The sequence below is a fragment of the Pezoporus flaviventris genome, unplaced genomic scaffold (assembly GCF_033815535.1).
Source record: "Pezoporus flaviventris isolate CSIRO_AGI_PZ_B2104156 unplaced genomic scaffold, CSIRO_AGI_Pfla_v1 ptg000037l, whole genome shotgun sequence".
Lineage (NCBI taxonomy): Eukaryota > Metazoa > Chordata > Aves > Psittaciformes > Psittacidae > Pezoporus > Pezoporus flaviventris.
The window spans coordinates 16198187-16221464 of record NW_026892585.1 but is presented as its reverse complement, the minus strand read 5'-3'; the positions used below and the strand labels follow the sequence as shown (position 1 = coordinate 16221464).

General features: G+C 37.0%; 1 protein-coding gene across 1 annotated transcript in view; it reads left to right on the top strand.

The window, feature by feature from the left end:
* Positions 1-23278, top strand: part of HIBADH (3-hydroxyisobutyrate dehydrogenase) — an 83918-nt gene that overhangs the window by 6813 nt on the left and 53827 nt on the right. Inside the window, exons 2-4 of the mRNA XM_061464834.1 lie at positions 1589-1749; positions 6050-6159; positions 8627-8748. Of these exons, the coding sequence (XP_061320818.1) occupies positions 1589-1749; positions 6050-6159; positions 8627-8748 (393 nt within the window). The remainder of the gene's footprint in view (positions 1-1588; positions 1750-6049; positions 6160-8626; positions 8749-23278) is intronic.

The window sequence follows — 23278 nt, the reverse complement described above, 5'->3', positions numbered from 1 at the left end:
TATTTCATCCATCAGTCCAGTCCAGTGCATACTTTCCACATTTGGCTAGTGGAATATTAGAGGAGACTGTTTTGAAAGCTTTGCTGAAGTCAAGGTAAGTAAGATCCCCTGGTACTAAGTGGTGGAGAAAGAAAGATGCTGAAAACCAGGACTTGAACTTCTTCAGGAAGCTGGAATCTTTGGGCCAACAAGAGGAGCAATCTTAGAGTAGTGTAAGTGATGTACTGGGTACATGATGATTGCTATGGCTCATGATGGTGGTTTAGGCTCTTAGTTCATTTGTTTCCTAGATCTGACATCTAGAGCTTCTAAAAAAAGCAACGTGCTCTTTTCGTGACTTATCTCAGTTCGTACTCAGCATTTTCCCAGTGCAGTTTTCTTTTAAATTGTGCTACTTCTTTAGCTATGTAATTGCTGCAGGCATCCGTGGAAACTGTCTCAGACCAAAGTTCTCTCAACAAACCTGATTTATTAAATGTGACACTTCCAGAATAGTGCTGCAGATCAAAGAGCATGGCCATTGCTGGCTAAGAAGGAGCTTGAAGTCAGAAAGACTTTAAAATGATTAATCAAGTGTTATTGGCCTAGAGAGGATTCTTTGCTAAGCATTAGGACCTCTTAGAGTCTCGATCCAGCTTAGACATGCTCTCTGTATGTGTGCTTCAGTTACAGTAGTTCTGTAGTTAGTTAGCCTCTTTCTGGCTGCTTAGATGCCACATTCCTTAGTGTTTATTCTGCATAACCTTTTCCTTTGTTGTAAAGGAGAAATTATTTTATGAATTGGCAAAGAAATCTCAGCACTGGCAAATTGTGCTAATTTGGAGTGATGAGATGGTAATTGCGGTAGATGAATACCTGCAGTGCTATTTATTGTCCAGCAGTTGATACTTGCTACTACTTGTAAAAACTGACTGAAACTGTAGCATTTTCCACAGATTGTAGGTTATGCTTTATAGTTCTGTATTGTTAGTACAGCAGATAGAATGCAGGAGTTATTCCTGTAAAGACTTCATAATACGCTATAGTTTGTTTCAGTTTTCAGTATTTACATGGCTTAAAGTATTTGCAATGATTTATTATGAAAACTGTCACCTTGTATGTGGGTGCAGGATCAGAAGAGTCTAGTTACTGTCTGTGAGGGGCAGCATGAAATAAAGTGACAGCCTTAGTCTATTTCTAGAGAGGAGGTGCTATATCCCAAGGCTGCAACCAAAGTTGCAAAGGAGTCTGTAAATTATATATAAAATTTTATTTTGCCTATCCAGTTTAGGATTTAGACACATAAAAAAATACAGCCAAGCCTGCATGTTTTAAGTCTGTGTTTGAGCCTTCTCAGACCTTAGCTTTCAGGGATGTTGCTGAAGTTTGATTATTACTATACTTTGTGAAACACCCACATAAACCTTTGATATTAGAAAAACCATTCTGGGATGGTTTAAATTATGTAGAATAGGATTCACATTTCCATTGTTTTAAGCATGAAGTTGATTAATTCAGTGAAAACAGATAACATGCTAGCTTTTGTTTCAGCATTGTTACACATTACTCTAAAATACAAATATATTGATATATATTGTTTTGAAATCAGTGTGTTCTAGGGCAATGGCTTCCAAAACCCCAGTTGGATTCATTGGGCTGGGTAACATGGGAAATCCAATGGCAAAAAACCTGTTAAAACATGGATATCCAGTTATTGCATATGATGTGTTCCCAGAAGCTTGCAAAGAATTTCAAGACTTGGGTGCTCAGGTATAGTAATAAACTTTCTTTATTTCAACAATGACTGTATGTGTTGAATGGTTCCTGCATGCAACTCAACTAAATAATCTGGGTTTTTTTCTTGGTTAAGATCACAATTGGAATTAAAACAGCATAGTGAATGCAATCAGAACCTAGGAGGTTTCACTTGTGGGCAAAGACATGATTCTAACCTAAGTAATTTTCATGCTGTTAGCCAGAATTGCTACCTTGCTGGACTTCTCTAGCTGGTTTTTTCTTCCCCCTCCTTTTTATGAGAGTAGGTTGATGGCCTGTTCTTTCACCTCCTTCTTTCTCATGCTTCCTCTTCCCCCAGGTCTAGATGTCCAGTGGGCTGCTTTTCATCTGGTTCCTACTTTGACCTTTTCAGGTTAAATGACCCTAGTTAAAAATTCCTGCTGGCATAGCTGTAAGGGTTATAGGGACATATGAGCTTTCCTGCTGCTTCAAGGTGCAGTCCTCAGGGGTAGGGGAAAATTCTAATTATTTAAGGAAGGTTATGGTGAGAGAAGAGGAAAGAACAAAAAAGAAAAAGGAGGGAAGGAAATCGATCACATTAAGGAGCTTTACCTTCCTGCCACATACCCTGCAAAATCTTGGCCCTGTTCAGTCAGTGCTACTGCTTTTGTTGATCTGTTAATACACCCAGAAACCCTTTCAGTCTCTCAGATGGTGGGTTATTTCTAGGTGTCTGAAATGCATTTGAATGTTTTTAACGTGCTTCAGAGCAATAGCAGTTTAGACGGTTGTGAGTGGGTGGATAGGTGCATAAAACACTGAAACAAAAGAATGTACTCGCATGAGGAGAAACCAATGGAAAAATAGTACTCTGATTTGACAGTGTAGAGGATGGGAAGGAATTCTCTAGCAGTGGCAGGGAAATTGTAGGTAGATCTAGATAGAGGAACTGCATGCATTGAAAGTCTAAACTGTTGAAACTTATTGCAGCTGTTTTATAATAATGAGGTAATATCAAGGTTCCCAAAAGATGAAATGATAAAGTGTACCTATTGGTAATTAACTGCAGCTCCCCTTGAACAATTACAGAATCATGGCCTCAAGTGGGAAACTAAGCTTTGCAGCTTCTTTTCCTAATTACCCTTTTTATTTTGTTAAAGCAGCTGAGATCCTCAGGAATGAACCAGACCCTTCTTGGGTCAGAGACTGGGCAAATGGAACAATTGGTTGTATTTTTAATCTGTATTCTGCAGTGGGATCTCTTTGCTGTGGCTGCCCGTTTAGATAGCTTATTGCCATAGTAATAGAATCCTTGGCATCCTCTGCAGGACTTAACATGTGATATTAAAGCTGAACTGTAGTCCTTTTAAAAATAAATCCCAAAGTATGTTTTAAGATCATAAATCACTAAGAGAATACATGGGTAGGCTTAAATACAAATAAAACACACTTAAAGAAAATATGCAAACATAACTTCTTCTTCTTGATCTATAGGTGTAAATCCTACCCTGACGTTTTTTTTCAGGAGCTGGAAAATTGTGGGTCCAGGGGGCCTTATAGAAAGTGCTGTAGAAGGAATATTGGGCTCCAAGGGCTGCTTTCTCTTTAGTCTGGCTGGTAGGGTAAAATCATCAGGAGTGTTACAGAGGTGAATAGATTCCCCCCAAGAGACAGTAAAGTTGTCAGATGTTCATTTTTAAAGTCAGTGCTACTACCAAGGCATATGGAGGGTGATGGATGCTTGATCATGATTCCATATATTCTGTGACTCCACTTTATCTTCTAAAGTAAAGAACTGTGAGGTAATGTATGTCAGGAGGCAGCCACCTGCCTGCTGATGGTGAATAGTAAGGGAAAAACTGTCTGAGCAGGAGCATATGGAACCGCTTGCGGTGAAACTTGGAGAAAGTTGCAAGGCTGCAAACAAAGGCAAATACTGCTCACGTGCTGTGAGCAAGTAGGCTGCCTCCACACTCTACTGTCTTTCTCCTTCCTCCTAATTATCACTTTCTTTCTCACACATATGTGTCACACAGTTGCTTTGCTTCAGTTTATGTATCTATTTGACAGTTTGAGAACGTTACTGAAGTCATCTGGTGCATAAAGCAGCATAAAAACAGAGTTTCCTTCAGTGTATTCAGTAAGAATGGCATTTCAGGCAAGCAGAATTATTGACTTATCATAAATATAAATAAAAAATTAGGAAAGCATTTTGGACAGATATAAGCAGATGCACATGTTGAAGGGCATAAACCAATGTCCAGTTGAAGAAAAGTCTCCCCTACCTAGCTGCGCCCTGGAAAAGTTTGTTTGAACTGGCAGGTGTCAGAACATATATGAAACTTGGTGAGTATCACTTGGTGATACTCCAAGCCCGTATGCTCTATGTTAGTAATCAGCAATTAGTATTTGGTATGTTTTTTAAAGTTACACACATATTCATAATTATTTCAAATGCTTAATGTTTCTTTATAGCTTTCAAATAATTAAACTTGATTTCTGAGACAGAAAGTCCCAAATAAAATAAAAGAGGTTGTGTATACTGCTTGTTGAACCAGGTAAATAGGTTTCCTCTGGAATTATTAATCGTATTTGTTCACAGTACCAGAAAAGTCAAGAATGGCAATTCCACTTCAATTCCTACTTGTTTTTTTTGCTACTTACTTCAAGGTAACAAAATGATTTTCCTTTGTGTGGTTGTGGAAGTACTGTCCTAGTCTATGTACATTTTTAATCTCATTTTCTTCCTATAAAAGGTATGTCAGTATTCTGAAACATATGGGTGGATGGAATAAATTAAAGACACTACAATGTTTTTTTGTATATCTCTGTTGCTTAAGAATTGTTTAAATCTGTAACAAAAAAAACATCTATATCCTGTCTAGCCAAGTGCAAATGTGAGGCTGATGTAGTTTTTAAGCTGTGTGTCCAATATAGTATGTTTCTCAGCTTCTGGTCGAAAGGTGAAAATGGGTCACAAAGTCTTCAGCTGAAAACTTGTAAACCTCTAAGAATACTGGAGATAATAGTTTCAGATAAGAAGATGTATATAAATGCTGGTTCCAGCTACACACATCTTCTCTCTTTCTGTAATAATACCCATTGGAACTGAACCAAACCAAAGATACTCAGAACTAAAGACAAAGGTTTCATACTCTTATATAAAGAGCTAGGTTCTCCGGTCTCCAGGGAAGCAAGTCATAAAATTAACTAATCAGATATAGAAGCTTTTCTGCTTATAATTGCCTCATTTATTCCTCTTAAGCTTTGTTCTTTAGACTAGGGTATGTTTCCTTTTATAACTGTGTGGTATACCAGATGTTTTGTGTACTATTAACTTATTCTTTCAAAACCAAACCTGCCTCTTTCTAAGTCCCGTCTATGCCAGTTTCTTTTCCTTTTTTTTTTCTGAGTGAGCTTTGTTCAGTGAGTATATACATTCTTTTCTTCTCTTACTTATTTTATAGTCAAAATCAAGAAAGTTTCTTCTGCTGTATCCCAGAAGTCCTTCAAGATCGTATTCAGCATTTCTTACAAATGTGTATATAACACGCTTTCTTTGATGCTGAGTCATTATAAATGCATTGTATCTAAAAAGTGAATGTATTTACATAGGGCCATTAGTCTCAAAACTAACAAAAATGGTAACAAATACCTGTAGTTATCAATAGATAAGGAATGGTGAAATGAGGTCATCAATTTGTTATTTATTTAGCAGCCAATACCTAATGATATGTTTTGAAACTTGGTCAGATATTTTTAGTGAAGGATGCTTGAGTTGATAATTTTCCTTTTAAAAATGTCAGCTGTAACATTGTGAGGAACATCAGTTCATCTGATTTTTTTTTTTTAAGGGGAGGTTGAAAGGTGCATTAAGTAATATTTTCTTTTACCTCAGTCTTCCTCTCCTCCAGTGTTGTACATAAGACAAGAAAAATAGCGAGATTTTTGTGGTGCTTCCTGTTGTCCCTCTTTAGAAATGTTCTAGAGCAATATTTCGTATAGAGGGGTGGTTTACAGTGAATTGAAGATTCATGAGTGGATTGGTGGGATGCAAGCATCCCCATTGACAGATGTTCTGGAGGACCTTCTGTGATAGGACATCCTTTCCACATTTTTTTGTTTTCTGTTACTGGATCCAATTAATCAATGTTTCCATTAGGAGGGCAGGTTTTGCTGTGTTACATTTTTTTACCTAGCTTTGTTGTGACCAGTGCCCTGTGAATACTGAAAGCAAACTCAGGAAATGTGTCTGATGTCTCTTTTTCAGGAAGTGTAAGCTTGCATAATTTTAATATGGGTTTGGTTTTTTGTTTTTTTTTTTCTTTAAAAGGTAACAGATTCCCCAGCAGATGTAGCAGAAAGAGCAGACAGAATTATTACCATGCTGCCTTCAAGTCCCAATGCAAAAGAAGTTTACACAGGAGCAAATGGAATTCTAAAGTAAGAATTTTTTGCAGTTTGGAGCATTCCCAGTCCTGCTCATGGCTGTATTACATTGTTTGTCAAATGATTGCTGTTGCTGTGACTCTTGCTGTGCCTTCAGGGCACATCTTGTTTTCCTCTGCTTGTCATTACTGATATTTCTAATTACATGAGTTCTCTTAATCTGTGTTTGCATTTGAATGGCTTTTAGCTAAACTCTTCATTTATTTTCAGTAGAATAATAGTTCATGTGAATTTGAGGTAATTTAACTATTATCTACCTTCTCAGTTGCATGTTTCTTTTACTGTATTACAGACAAGTATAACTAGAATATTTGCTGGCAAAAATTATTTGCTCCAGTGCTTCATTCTTTAACTTCAAATTCTATAAATTAAATGTTCTGAAGTGATGTCATTTTGTCTCATGGTATTAAAGTGCATTAACATGGAATACCTCACAAGGCTTTATTGTTTTATACTCTTATTGCCTGTTTATTACACAAGAAATTATCTGAAGAGTTTGTTTAATGCAAAACTGTTTTTTAACTTTTGTGGAGAGATTTCCACAAATCCATAGTTTGGGGAATTCTAATACTCACAGTTTTTGGACTTTTCAAATAAAAAAATAAATAGTATTTAAAAGGTTTTTCTGTACACATGTGCACTGCTCCTGACAGGCTGACTAAGGCTACTCAGTACCTCTGGGGATTATGTAGGATCTCACAGCTATCCGGGTTAATAATATAAAGGAAGAAACATACAGAAGACAAAAACACAGTAGATTGTCTAAAACTGATGATAGGCAATATTAAGGTGGATGATAAGAAAATGAAGTAGAGGAGGATTATTTCTATTCTTCTTGCAATATCAGAAATAATAGCTGCTTCCTTCCCTTACTGTCCATAATTAATTCCTCACAAAGTAGGACTGAGCAGATCTAAGTATCCATAACTTAAGACTCTTCAGGGAAGGGTAATTGGATCAGTCCCACAATGCTGGGCAAGCAGCTGCAGGAGAATTGTATCCAGGATGGCGGCACTTGAAGACTTTGCAGTACTTACTGATGTAATACAGCCAGTTAATCTTTTGAGGACCTAGTAGATGTGGAAGAGCACAGGGGGAGCAGGGAATGTGGAAAGCAGTCCTGCATTGCTGCAGTTTTTCAGCCACTTCAAGAGAAGAAGGCGTAATTTGACAGTAGTGGTTAATTGTCACACTAGAGTGACCTGGTCCTTGGTGATTGGTTTGACTTTGATCATGTTCTGAAGAAGTTGGTTTCTTTATCTACTGAAGAAAACACTGAGGCTCTGAGTGTTTAAAGGTTAACTTTCTCATCCTGTTGTGTTACCAAGGAACTGCTCCTTATTCTGAATGTTAGGGGAGATGATGTAATACTGTATCTACCACAGTGGTTTTCATTTACATATGTTCAAACTAACTGCAGCAGCTCATCCCACCTGTGAAAAAGGACAGGTTCTGCCCAGTATGTGGCACTGTTTGAATCTGAAGCTGTAGTAGGGCCCACGGTTGTATGTGTGTATTCAGACTATTTCCAGCAATCTAGGCAGTTTGATTCGGCAAAATTCACTGTACTGTCAAGAGCACACAAGGTGCAGCAAAGCTCTTCATCTGTTATGCATAGCTTCAAATTACTTGCCTTTTTATGACAAAAAAATTATGCTGTTTGATTTCATGGTGGTTGCTGGTCCAGTGGACATGAAGTCATGCAATTGAATGGAAAGAGGGATAAAAATATAATCTTTTTTATTATTGTTGAGGGCATTAGAAAATTGTACTTTAATTGCATTTTTTGAACACATATACAACTTTTTGTGTTCTACAGTTTGGGGTACAATTCTTCTGCCTAAATTTAGCAGCTATCAATGGGAAAATTTAACATTTTCCCCCCTGCTTCACTTTAGAACTGCAGTGGGTTTTTGTGGTGTTAGTTAAGACCTTTATGTTGAATAAATTTTAGCAATGATTAAAAGAATGCAGTCAGGCTATTCTGATAAGTACTTAAGATATTGTATATGTATAGAAAGAAAATTGTATTAGTATATATGAAATTTTAGGCTGCTTTACCATTTAGTTCAGTTGCTTGCAGTACATCTTAGATGATCCTTATGTGATATACTGCCCAAACTAAATGATTTTGATGTCCTTTCCAACCCTAACCATTCTCTGATTCTATGGCAAGTTTTCCTAAGGCACCATTTTTGTGTATTTTTTTTAATAATAGTGTTTAGGAAGCATATCCTTTCTTGTGTTCAGATTTTATTGTGTTTGAGTCATTTAGAACTGCAGTATACATACTCAGCAGTGTACATACTGAGCAGATCTTGCTCAGTAACTTTTAAAACTTTCTGTTTATTAGTGTACCAAAAAGTGTCTCTACATTTATCATGTTGAGGAAAGCCAGTACCGTGATAATAGTTGCAGATGTCTTGTACAACAAATAGTTAACAATAAATCTTAATTTTAGGAAAGTGAAGAAAGGCTCATTGCTAATAGATTCCAGTACTATAGACCCTGCAGTTTCAAAAGAATTAGCCAAAGCAGTTGAAAAAATGGGAGCCGTTTTCATGGATGCCCCAGTTTCTGGAGGTAAGTCTTCATTAAGAGTTTGCCTCATATTGGACATGTTGTCTCTTTGTTTGCAATTTCAGCCATCAGTTTGTACCCTTGCTGGTAAAAGTTGCTTTTCTTTGCTACATGTACAGCATTATTTTTTATTTATTTTTTTTTTAAGAAATGTGTGTTATTGTAGAAATATTTTTAAGATTGAAGAATTTGCTTTTGTGTTAGACCTGGGAAAACTGAGCTTTCGTATGATGTGGTACAGTGGTCCTTTTAATTTATTTTGTAAAGTTGTATTTTTATGCAGGTATTAACATCTCTTCAGTCTCCATACATTTCTTTCTGTTTGGGAAAGACTGTTTAGTTACCATTAAGCAGTTCTGCTCCTTTTTCCATTAATTAACAAGGAAATAATGAAGAGAGGGATGAAGGATTTTGTTGTCTGAAAAAAAAAGAGAGCTTTCCTCTGGTTTTATAACAGTTGAAGAATGTGGGTGATACTTATATATTCTTGAAGTTGCTGATTACTGATCAATGAAATACTGAGTATTTCATCTCTTGTAAGAAATAACATAGGGCAGAGAGGTCTTTTATTCTGTGGAGAGAGGAAAGCAGAAGCACCAAATTAATGTTTTGAAAACAGAGCCATCATTGAATTCTTCTCTAAAACCCCTAGAATTAGAAGGTGAGGAAAACTCATATTGTGTGGGAAAATCTCAGAGTATTTACAATCCACTCTAAAATTTAATATTAGTGGCATCATGAGAATTCTTCATTTTCCTGTCTTTAATGAGGTAGTTCAGATAGTTGTACCTGAAAGAGGATAAAAATGTGAAGGGTAAGAGAATGTAGCCTTACAGAATTTATAAGAGGTATGATGCTCAAGCTAGAAAGAGCATAGCCTGAATTACAGCTCATGAAGATGAGTGTGGGTGAGGAGCAAAAACTAACCATCCTTTTAATTTTCAACTGAAAACTAAGGCAGGGTTTGGCTACACACTAGAAGCCAAAATTTTCATTCAAATTCTAACGTTAACAGAAAGTTGGAAGATTAAGGTAGGCAATATTGAAAAAGATAATGGGGAAGACAAGATTCTTGCTTCTCAGACAAAATATTAATCCCTTTTTTTTATAAAATTAGATAACTTGTCAGCCTGGGAATAAAAACCATGGGAAAAAAGTATGCTGTGGGCTGATTATATATATCTGATCCTTTTCTAAACACAGCATGGCCTTCTACTTATCATTTGGGCAATTCTGACATCTTCCATGTGGTTCTTTTCAGTCGCTTTCCCCCAAATATGTTGTTTACCCAAGGGAATTATTTACCTTCTAGAAATCTCTGTAATTGTTTTTTAACTGCGAGGCTTTAAGGCTGCTATAACTACGAAGAATGAAAGAAAACCTTGATTCCAAACAACCCTACCTGTCTTGGGGGTTTTGTTTCTTGAGAAAATGGTGATGTTGAGTCTGGGTTTAATATACAGTGGACTGGTCTGAATACAAATTGCCTTTTTGGCATTAGTGGTTTATCTGAATACAAGTTATTTGGTGTTTAGTGTCAGTTACAGATGGAGTGATATTCTGAAGGAGGGAAAAGAACTGAGATTTAGCTTTCTAGTACATCAACATTTGTGAATGCCAGGGAGTGCTCTGTACAAATCATGTTTGAAGTGGGCAGTTGCTAGAAATGTGGAGAGGTTAAGTGTGTTGGAAAGAGATTTTATGTTATGCTTTGTTATTTCCATCTTTCAGGACCTAGCACATCAAGTTTTTGGGTGTTTTTGAATGTCCTGACTGGATTGTTGGCCTTCAGACAGAAGACTAAATGGAGAAGTATGCTCAGCTCTTTAGAAATTGGCAGGCATTATTCTGTTGCTGTAGACTTGGCAGGAGTGTGAGGGAGGGTGTTTGTGGGATGCAGTGAGGAGGAAGAGAAAGCAGCATGCCTGAGCTGTTGTCTTTAGATCTGTCTGTTTACTAGCTGTTATTGGCAGACAATTCCACTTGTGTTTTTAGATATTTGGGTGTTGCCTGATGGACGCTCATGTTCATCTGCACTGTGAACAAGTTATTTCTCAAACTAAATAATATTTTGAATATTGCTTGGGTTATAAACCTTACAGAGAAATAATGGTGATTTTAATCCTGTCTTGATATTGCAACAAAGTATCTTAAGGCCTAGTGTTAGTGCCAGATTTTATTGGCTTATTTGCAGCCCTTAGCCCTGAAAGATACCCCTGATCTTTTTCAGATGGCCTGTGCACCAGTGTAGTAGAGACGTCTTCTTCATATGATTCATCTGCAGCATTTACTTGCAGCTTACAGTCAGGACGCATTAGTGGAAATTGATGCACCAAGTTATTTTGTATTAACTGACTTTGAAAGTACTTCTTATCCCTGTAGTTGCATGCAGATTATGCTGCTAATGCTGTCTAGAGATAGCAATCGGTTTACCCTGGGATTAGGATCTCTTGCAGGTCCACATGAGAAAGTTGTGTCAGAGTTCCCAGTGCTGCCCTGATTTGTGAGCTTTGTGAGAATATAACAAATGAGGAAACTTCTTCAAAATCTGTGTGGTTAGGTTTTTTTATTGTTTTGGTTGGTTGTTTTTTTAAATCTGGAGGAGTATATCTTTTTGCAAAGATTGGTTTCTGCATCTTGGTATGTATTAAAGGCTTTTAAAGCACACATTATCACAGAAGCGTATTTAAAACTGGCTTCTCCTGGTGGTGAAGATACTGCTGGTTGAATAAAGGATCTAAATTTAGCCTTCAAGAATTGGATTGAGTTTGTCCTTCCACTGATTTCACTGACAGTATGATACAGATTCCCACCTTGCAATCCAGAACAAGCCTTGCTAATGCTTTCACTGATGTTACTGTAACATTTCTCTGTGAGTCCTTGAAGGGCAAATTGCAGATTTATCTCCTGTATGACCAGATATGTACTTAATATGGAGCAAAGAAAAATAATGTTTATAAATACTGTGAAGATCTTTTATTTCATTTCAAAGAGCAGTATATTTCAATATTCCAGCTTTTTTATTAAAATTAAAAGAGGGCACCTGCTCAGAACTGAACGTATTTCAGTGGCATCATCACACTGATAGCAGATTAAATAGGCCAAACGGTAACTGGTGAATGTGATTCTCTTACTTGAACATTGAACGTTTACTGCAGTGTCTTTTCAAAGGGAAGCAGAAGAGAGGGTCTTGAAGAAAAGTTAAAACTATGTATATGCACACCAGTGCTTGCAAAGATGATTTGAAAGATGTTTTCAGGCTAGACTAAATAATAAAAAATAGTAATTAGTGGTTCAAATGTTGTATCTCTTAGCTTGTAAATTCTGTTGTAATAAGGAGGCAAGGAGACATCACTGATGTGTTTGCCAGATGTTTTGTTTGGTTTTGGCTTTTTGACCTGCTAATTCAGTGGCTGGAATATCTGTTAAGATCCTTGAAACACTGGCATGATGAAGCAGGTTTATGACTTTGGAACTAATAATTCTGACCTGTCACCCTCTATGGCAGGTGTTCTTGTCGGTGAGGAAAAGATCTAACGGCATAGCAGTATTTGCTCCATTGTTATTTCTTGATTTATGCTTTTATGCTTTCTTTCTAAAGCCTGAATGCGTGTACTCAGGATGGCCGCAATGTTCTCTGTGCTCCTGGTACTGAGCATATAATTTTCACATCATGTCTTCTTCAGTTCTTCCTCAGCCATTCCACATCTTGCCTAATCTTTCCTAACATGTTTCTTAATTTCTGTGTGTTCATTTTTTCTGGGTATATCTGATCTGATTAACTTTTTACAAAGTTGGTGATGTAGGTATGGTGGTAGAAATTACAGTGTGCAACCTTAATGTTAAAGGTCATATGAAAAATGTTGTTGAGTTATTCTGAAATTTAAATGAGGTAAAAGTATTGCAGGAAGTAACTGATAAAAAAAGGGAGAATCAAGTGAAATGAGGACAAAGAAATATTTTGACATCTGAGATGGTTAAAAACCTTCTGATTCCTAATAGCTTACATTTTAACCTCTGTAATAATACTTACGTTTGTCAGAATTAAGCTGGTTTAATAGACTTATTTTGTTTGAGAGAAGATGGAAATTAATTAAGATCTTGAAAATGTTACACATTCGATGAGGATGCAAAAGGTAGCAGGAGGCATGAAGAATAAACAGGTTTGTTGAGGGTATCATCTAAAAGTGTTCACTGAGGTGGAGACAATTATCGTACTATGACTAAAAGGGTGAAATGACTGATTTTATTAAAGTATAGTGTATTTTTTGGCTGTGCAGTTGTGTGTAGTCTGGCCAACTAGTGACCAATGTGTAGGAAATATATCTGTCTCCATTTATTCAAAGGTGTGAAGATGAGTTATTTGTGATGACCCAATGGGATATAACTAGGAATAATAGGCTGGAAATCGTTAAGGAAAGAAAAAAATTCATGCTGTGTCTACCAGGAAAAACGTCTTATTGACATTCTTAATGCATTGTGGAATAATTTTCCAAAGGAGGTAGCTGAAGCCAAGTATCTCAACATGCTTTAAACTGTACTGGGCAAAGTGCTAGGAACTATTCTGTAGGGAAAAATCTTTAACTGGCAGGAGGATGGCTACATGATCTAATAGGTCTTTTCCATCTCTAATGTCTGCAATTCTGTTGTGTTCTCACACATGGTGTTCAAAAACAGTTAAAGGAACACTGTCCAGATGGAAGTTAAAAATCCCTATGGCACTCTTTGAAAAGGAGTAAGGGATAACTGTGGAATTAGAGCCAACATTCCTTTTCTCAGTAAAACTGGTTCTAATATACATGGCTGTATGTGAGCTGTTACGGCATTGCTAATAGCTGCTCTGTTTGCTTGTGGTTACTTTAATGCTAGTATCTGTCTCATCCTGTCATGTGTTCTGTGATACACAGAGTAAGAAAGTTCTTCACATTTTAGCCTGTCCTAAATCCTAGGGAATAAAATCATTTAATTTCATCTTTTAAATGTTGATTGCTTCTTCTAGAGAACCTTTAAAGTTAAGGAATTGCAGGTGGTGGTTGGAAATGTTTCTGGAATGCGTGATGACTTTGAAGCTTTCTACAAAGTTTGTTTTAATTTTGTATGTTTGTAAGCTTTTTCTCTCTTTTTGCTCCTTAGACAGAGCCTCATGTTTAAAGTGTATATTTTTCATTTAGTCAAAAAAATCTAGTATGACTTCCGTGCTCAGGACAGTGGGGATGATGAGCACCAGACCTTAATAACCCCTTGACTTCTTCTGAGTACTCATACTGTACTATGCTACTATGCTGAATGTGGATGGCACACGTGTCAGCAGCAAGCCCAACACCCCACGCACCAGAGCAGGAAGTACAGACTGGAAGGTGCAGCACAGAGTAGAACTGGAAGAGCACTGTACTGGCACAGCAGCCTTCAGTGTGAGGACAGTCCTCACCCGCTACAAGCATTGGAAGTGCCACTGGAGAAAGTGCAACTTACTCTGAATCTTAATGCATTGAAGTTATACTTGCAATTCAGTGTTGCCTTAAACAGACTTTTTCAGTCTGTGGGTGCAACTCCTGTTGTTTAAAAATAATCCAGAGAAATAGTCCAGAGAAACCTGATTTACTGTCTTGGTTTTGGCTGGGAGAGAGTTAATATTCTTCCTAGTAGTTGCTACAGTGCTGTGGGTTTTGGATTTTTTCTGCGAATAATGTTGATAACACACCAATGTTTCAGTTGTTGCTAAGTAGTGCTTATCCTGGTCAAGGACTTTTCAGTTTCCCATGCTCTGCAACAAGGAGGTGCATAGGAAGCCAGGAGGCAGCAGACAGGACACTTGACCCAAAGTAACCAAAGGGATATTCCATACCATGGAACATCATGCTCCGTATATAAAATGTGGGGAGTTGGCCAGGAGGGGTTGATCGCTGCTCAGGGACAGGAGTTGGTCAGCAGGTGATGAGCGGTTGTATTGTGCATCACTTGTGTTTCTTGGGTTTTACTTTTCCCTCTCTTTTTATTGTCTCCTTTTTAAATGACTATAATTATTATATTATATTTCATTATTATATTTCATTTAGTAAACTGTTCTTATCTCAACCCCCAGATTTTACTCTTTGTTCCAGTTCTCCTCCGTGTCCCACCAGGTGGAGGTGATGGTGCGAATGAGTGGCTGTGTTGTACTTGGTTGCTGGCTGGGGTTAAACCACAATACTTACTTAGATGGATTGAGCTACTGAAGACTTAGAATTACATGTTTTATTTTATCTCTATTCTGGTTTCATCTGGGAAAATGTTAATTCTTCCTAGTACTTCCTATCACAGTAGACAATGGGATAAAGACAGTCTCTTAATCAGCAGGGGAGATCTGCAGATCTTAGACTAGACACATGAGAAGAAACATTAACATCCTAAGTAAAAAAACCCAAACCAACCAAAACCCCAAAAACACAATAGATGGGGGAAACTATTTGTTAGTCAGGGTCAACTGACCTTGCCTTTGAAAGTAAATTGTTTGTTGATCCCCTAAATGGCAAAATCCAGGATCAGCAGGAATGAATACCAGTCTTCTATAAACTCATATCCGGATGATGCTAGTATTCTGGGTTACTTATGTTTTCTTTTTAAAGTCATGGTGATGAGTTGGGCAAGGATGGGATTTAGGTGTGACACTCCAGAGCCATTCTAGGTCACTGGTTCGTTGCAGAAAGTTCTCTTGTAGAGGAGGATATCTTTATATTTTGACAAATTTCTTGAGGTGTGCTAATAAAAAAGGGGAGAATGTTCTGTTGGAAGTACTCTCTCTGCAGTTTAAACAAATATCTAAAAATTATTCTGTATTTATAGTGCTTACTGTAGTATCGCCTGTTGTGAAACAATTCAATAGCTTGAGCTTTTGTCCTTGGCAGGACTGCTTGTAATTAATCCACAGAGAGCACATAGAAATATCAAGATTTCCTAATTCCTCCTCCTCCAACCACAATTTAAAAATCTTTATTGTTTATATGATTAAATAAAAGCATAAGAGAAACAGTATTGCCTTTTACAGTTGATAAGCATTTAGTATTCAGCTGTGAGCGTACAATCTATGTAAACATTCACCTTTCAGTTTTAGTCCTGTTGGCTCACCACTTTGATCTACTGAAATGCAGGGGAGAGAGGAGAGTCACATACAGTTCTTTCATGCCAAGCACAACACAGGACCTGAAGTGAAAACAGAATTACTTACTGCACTGTATTTGGCCTACAACTTTAAACCTTAAAACTTAGTTATCCTTTTCATTGCTGTAGTTTCTCTGGGACAAAATTTGTAGAATTTCCTAGACTTTAGACAGCTTTAGTCTGAATCTATTCATAGGAAGAATTAAAGGGTGGCTTGACAGGAACGCAGTAGGGCATGGAAATACCACCCTAATGCTGACCCTTCAGTTTCTGTTCCTGGTTCTATAAGCAGTTGTGTTTTAATTATTCTGTATTTTGAAAGAATGTTAAATTTATCTGAAGTAAAATGGGGGGTGGAGAGGAAGAAGGTGAATTGTGGAATACTGTGTAATGCTTTATTAAAACCTGTACCGATTTTAAATAAATCCACCTAATGATTTTATAGCATCCCTTTAGGTTGTTTAAGTGTTAGTAAATAACAGGGATTTTAGAAGCATGGTTTAGGTCAGTATCAAAAATACTTATCTGACATATAATCATTATCCATTTGCTTTATTTGATATGAGCTGCTGCAAACTGTAAGATCCTAGGTACTCAGTAACTACATTGTTTAACCATATGCAGTCAGAAACAACACGTTTTTGCTGTCATTTTGTTTTGCATCTGTGTTTCCTTTGCTTTCTGAAATTGTATGGTGGGAATGCATGGCTTGTGGCTCTTGGCATATTTGCAGGTGTGGAAGTACAGAGAAAGTTACACTGACTTTTAGCTCTGGCTGGGGAGCACACGATTTGCATTTCATTTGTGTTAGATTTCTTGGTTTTGCTTAAAGTCTTGACTTTTCAAAAATCAATATAAAAGGAACTTGTAGATGTGTGCATATACATGACTATACATAGCTCTTCAAACTCCGTTGATTTTTGATGTTGAACATTTCTCTGATTAAACTATTTCCCAGAATCGCTACAATTACCAGAAGTATAAAAGCAGTACTTGGGAGCAGCTAAAGGTTTTTTGTCTTGAATAAGGCATTTTATACTGAGTATGATGGAATAATAGAGATTTCTTCTCTCTTTTAAAAGTTGGAGGACAATTGGGAAAAGGAATTTTCAGTAGTGTAATCAGCATGTGGTACATTGTAGTAGAGCTCTTGTCAGAGTGTGTGTAACTTCCTATTTCTGCAGATACTTATCTTAGAATTTATATTAGTGGGGAGTTGGGGGTGTTGCTGGAGTAGTGGGAAGGTTTCATAGCAGAAGTGTTAAATGAGAAGCTGATGGGAATTTGGCAAGCAGGAGAGTTTCCTGAGATGGAGCATCCTCTTAGCAGCCTTGGGCTGAACCCTGGCTGCTTCTTAGGGCTCCCACCCTGTCCAAGATGGAAGTTCCTGCAGAGAGCACTAATAGCATCCCTTATGGCTTCAGTGTAATATGCTAAGGCATGGGGTTTGACTGCTTTGAAACAATGCAATAAATGCCTCCCAGGGCCAAAATGGACATGCCTGATCACCTAAATGCAGAATTCCTGTGCTACGACAAACTGGACTATAGGAAGGTATTCCTATTTGTGGTGCAGTGACTGCACACCTAATAAAGAAGGTGATTAATCTGTTACTGTTTGGTCACTGGCACTTTTTTCCCACTGTATTAACATGCTTAGCAATTCTTAACACTAAATAGGTGCACGTAGTCACATTTAGTATGTTGTTTTCCTTAGCAGACAATTACACCAAGCCTGAGTGGAGCATTTTTTGGTAACTGGGTTAAAGGATCCTTAGAAGATTGAAACAGTAGGCAGCAAAGCTTGTTAAGGAGCTTTTATTTTACAAGCCGTCAAGAATTCAGAATATGGCTTGCTTACTACTTAAAAAAGTCCAAACGTCCCTTAAAGACTCCATTTCAGAGCCAGCATCAAGTCTATGCTGTACTTGTCTAAAAATCCAAACATGCACTCTTAGCTGTTACTGTTTACTGAATCAGAACCCTACTGTTTCCACTTGCACTGTATCTAATTTATCCTAAGTGACCACAAAAACTAAAATTATTTATATGTTGGCACCTAACAGCTCCACCATAGTTAAGGGTCTGTTGGCATTTCCATTATAAACCTTCCCTTTGAGAGGTTTATAACTTGGTGGTTTTACTTTTGCTTCAGGCTCAAATGTGGCATTTTCCTCCAATTCTTCTACAGAATTTCATTTAAGCCAGTTTGGCCATTATTTATTTTAGAGTGTGTGTGTTGGGGAGAGGAAGGGAACACACTATTTAATTTTGGTTTCAGAAGCTTTTTGGTCAGACTATATAATGAAAGAAAAATGGTGCTTTTTATTTTATTTCGTAGGTACTTAACCCTTCTTTTCATGTGTCCAAGTTACTAAACCCATGCTTTTTCGGGTTGCTCCCAGTGTTCATGTGCCACACATTCATTCCCACCAACTCACCCATCTTGCCTGCCCCAACCCGATGACATGCTTTAAGGAAGCATCCCCTTGGCTTCTGGCAGGGAAAGGTTTTGGGGGGAGTGGATGCAGTAGCATACAGTGGATGTCCTGTTGAGACGCCTCAAGCCAACCAGTCCAACCGAGAAAACAGATGGAGCTTAATTGGAAAAAGACAGGCCAAACGCAGTTGTCAGTCAAATGTAACCCTGTGTGGTTAAGAGTGGCATTTCCTATGGCTCTGCCATTTCTTGTGGGATGTGTGTAAATTGCTGCTTGGGTGCAGTAATCCTCTGAGTCTAAAAGTGGAGTGAGTTGCCAGTTTCCCTTGCTCCTGAATGCTGAACCACAGAGGAATTTCAACACTTTTTAAAGTAATAAATTCTTGCCACAGTACTCTATTATGATGATAATTAAGTTCTTGCCACATAAATAATACCTATCTATAATGTTTCAGTACTAATCATAATAACACAGTATCAGTGTCCTTTTACATCGTGGTTTAAGAATACAAAGAGGGAAATTGTGTGCAGAGAGGTAGAAGCTTTTATTAGACCAAATGATACAGCTGAAAATAGAAGACAAGTTTCTGAGTCAGTTCCTTCATCACATGGTGCATTAAGCTGGAGAGTACAATAATGCTTTTTTTTTTCCCCCTTTTGCTATTGAATTACAAGAAAAAGCTACTCAGTGGAAAACAAAGTGGGGAGAGGATATGTGGCTTGACAACTTCTTGCATACTCATGATTGTGGGATCTTCTTTTTGCAGGTGGTTCATGCAGGTTAATCATTGGACAAATAAGTAATGAAACTGCTTTGTTGTATTTTGTCTTCTGTTTTATTAACAAGAGGGGGAAGGGAAGCATGAGTATAATTAATTATGGCAGCAGATACCTGTAGCTCATTGAACCATAAGGCATTAGATCCATTTAAGTATTTGAGTCTTTTCCATCTTGGCTTTTTTCCCCCCCCCTAATTCCAGATGTTAATGAGTTCATAGGTCCAACATTCCAAATCTTGAATGTTTAAAATTTTATTAGTTTATTTTTAGTTTGTTGGCATTAACATTTAAAAATGCAGAAAGCTGAAACTTAATTATATATTCAAACCTACTATTTTCAGCTTTGGAGTCTAGAAACAGAAGCTTACAGAAACAGCAAATGTCAAAAGATGTATAATTACTTCATCGCTATCAAAACTTCAATTTTAAATACATTTTCACTGGTGTCCATTTATTGCTAAGGATCAAGAAATTTAAACTATATGCAATTGTGGAAAAGAAAATCATTAGAAGTACTTTAATAGAGCACATCTGGAAAGCTCCAGTTCCCATACTTAAGCATCTAGTGAAGACCATCCATTACAATGGGAATTTAGTGCAAACTGAAGAGGTATGTCCTTAGTGTCTGTTCAGTGTCTGCAGGGTAATCTGTCTTACACTTCTCAGTGACTGTCTTTGGAATTGAAGGATTTCAAAGCACTACATAGAGCTGACATCCTGGGCATGATTTGGGTGGAGTTTTCATGCAGCTATAAGCTAATAATTTTAATTATTTGGAAATATCCTTCATCACAAACTAAACATAGAGGATTTATTATTTGGTGTCAACTAAGTTCAAGCATTTATTGTTTGCTAGTTTCAGAATCTAACCTCACTACTACATTGTTTAAACCCTGTTAAATTAAAACGTAGCACAATGACTTACACTCCTTTCTGCCTTTCCTGGAAATGGAATAGTACTGGGTTAAAATATTTCGTAGTTAGTTTCAAAGCAGCATCTCCCGCAAATGCGACCTTGAAGCAGAACTATGTATTTAGGCTTCACAATTTGTTATGTTTCGTTACTACTTCATTTATGTGTCTTCAGCACAACAAACACTGACTCACTTTAAATGCTGTCCATCTCTTCCTGACTCTCTAATTGAAGCAGAGATAATGTCCATCCGCTCTAGTAGGTGTATTACTGTTTCTCATGAGGTAGCAGCTGGGTATGAGCATTCCTTAATCTCTATCACTTTACAACTTGAGTATCCTCTACACTGGCTGATGAAATAAAACACATTTTCTGAATTCCAGTTGTTACCCTGGATTTCCAGTGACAAAATATGTGGGGAAAAAGAACTGGAGGATTGTTAGCTGAAATGTACTTGTCTATAAGTACGTGGTGTAGACTGCAGTTGCAAAGGAGTGTTTCTTTTATTGGTGCATGGCTTTGGTATAGGTGTAACTGTTCCTAATGCTCCTGTAGGTTGCTGAAACCACTGAAGTTTGTTTGCAGCTTTGCCAAGTGTTATTAGAATATATAACAACAGCTCTCACTAGGACAGTACCTACCTGCACTTGGTCACCTGAATGTGTTGCTTCAGCTGTATTTGAACTTCCCACGCTGAGGATGTGTTTTTGAAGGGCAACACGATTTGGATACCTTAGAACTCTAGAGATAATTTGTGCAGACAATCATTACTTTGCCTCGCTCATTGGATAGTTCTGATGAAAGCCAACAGATTTAATTGTCACTGTGAATAAGTACTCACTATGGTTAGACAGAATTCCACAGTTTTTACGTATTTAAATAAGGCCCTGTTTGTAAGTGTTGCACATAGGCTCTCAACATTTTTCTTTTCCTTAAAAAACAAATGAAAGCAAACAAACTAAAAATGGCCACAAATATGTAAACATGCTCCCAAAAAAAGCCAGTTCCTGATTTTTTTTCATATATTCATGGAAATTTCTGTACTTTTTCCCCAGTATTTAGAAATTGTCAATATTCACTCACACTTATCTATGTTTTAGTGTACATGTTCACTATAGAAGGATATTCAAAAGTGCACAAGGTAAATATTACATGCAGGTGCTCCTGTTAACTCAGAAAAAAAAATTAAAATTTTAAAATCTAAATCTTAAAATTAAAAATTTAAATCTAAATTTACAGGAAAGACATAGGATAAATCTGATGTATTTAACTGATGATAATGGAAATGGTACCAACAAATACAAATAACTGCTGCCCCTTCTAAAATATGAGATTGTAAGAAAGTGATTTATGTTATATTACAATACAGTAAAATCATATAACTTTACATGTATTAGTGTTTCAGTTATTAACAGTTAATATTTGAATGTTTCACTTTCTCCTTCTTCTCTATGTTGACTCCATGTACAACTCAGTCAGCAGCAGTTTCTTAGTATGAGTTTCTTAATGAGTAGAGATGTTGCACAATTAGTTTGATGGACTTTTCTTCTTTCTTTCTCTAGTTCTGTTGTGTATTTTAGGCCTCTTATTCATGTAGAAAAGTAAATAAGGATTTAATTGCACTTCTCCCCTCAATGCTAAGCCACATATTTGGCGTATAACTGTCATAAGGGTTTCTTTTCTATGCCTAAGAATGACCTTAATTTGACCTAAAATGACTAGTTTCTGCAGGGATTGGAATTGCTCAGGCTCAGAAAGGTTCTTGTCTGTCACTTGGTGACTGGTTCTTGTGCGTGTGTTTTAAATGACATCATAGTCTCTGTACTATCAGTTCCTAACAAAGACAGAAAAACTAGTTCCACATATTTTAATACAATCTGCATTAAAATGCTTCCATATACTCAGTGGAGCAGCAGAGATATCTATAGACACCATGGTTTTCTTTTTAAATAATACATGCTGGAATTATAATAGGTTTAAGATATCTGTCTGTTTCATTGCAAATCCATCTAAAATACTGATCATAATTCATGCTCCCTCATTCTTTCCACATTTAGGGGTGTTACCTGGGTTTGGAATAGCCAGCTGTCTCAAACACTATCCACGTTTTTAAAGGAATAAGAAGTCTTGGCAGACACTGGAACAATTAATTGGCTTTTTCAGCCAAGTCAGGTTAGGAAAGTATTTTGTGGGGAGGGGGCTGGGTGGGAGGGGAATACAACCTCCTGGTTTCAAGTTTGAGTTCTGTTAACCCTTTAGGAATGGTGGTCAGACTTTGCTATGCACAGTTCTCCATCTCTGACATTTGTGAAATTTATTTCTTAAGTGAAAAGATTCTAAACTATTAACATACAGGACAAACATGTTTTATTAGGGGGAGATGCCTGGTATGAGGTGACAAGTATTGAATTTAAATCATGGTGGGTTTAAAAATCTCTGAGGCTAAATAGAATTAGCATTAGAATCTGTATTAAAGAGCACTAGCCTCCTAGTATATACTTTTAGAACAGAAGGAGGAAGGTGACATCTGAGCACAGGATGACGCTCTATTCCCATTGAGTTAAATGAAATATTTCCATGCTGGACTTGCTCACCACATTCAACACCCTGGCTTAACCATGGATGCTTAGTTAATATTTAATTTCCAGTTCTATAGCTTCGCTTATTTTCATTCTAAACCAGAACAAGTACTAAACACCAAATTTTAATTATGTCCTGAAATGTTTATTATGTTTATTATGTCCTGAAAGTATGTCCTGAAATGTTTAGTTTGAAGTCCTGGAATTGTTACTCAGTCTGCTTTTTCACAATTCTGTGTACATTTTAGTGCCAATGAATCAATTTATGGCAAAGAATTTTCAACTCAGTTGCTTTTAACAGTTGGCAGCCCTTGTTCCAAAGACTGTTTGTTTGTTTGTTTGTTTCAATTGTCTTTTACAGCGTAAACTGCTAGCAGTTTAGACTGGAAACTGTAAAGTTAAACTTTTTGGAATCGTTACTGCCCCAAGTGGGAATATAAACCATATTGAACAAAATTTATTTAGTCTATTAAAAAGTCAGCCTAAAACTGCATTTAATTAGTTTACACTATTACATCACTTCTAGTGGGGAGTAGAACTTAGGCAGAGTAAAAGGAGCTCTATCAGGTGAGCTGACTGTGGCCCATATGGGGCTTTAAGATAATGATGAGTTTAAATTTCCTCTTAGAGCTAAGTGAGAATAAAACTGGAGGCAATAAATACTCTTGGCCAAAGCCATTAAATGA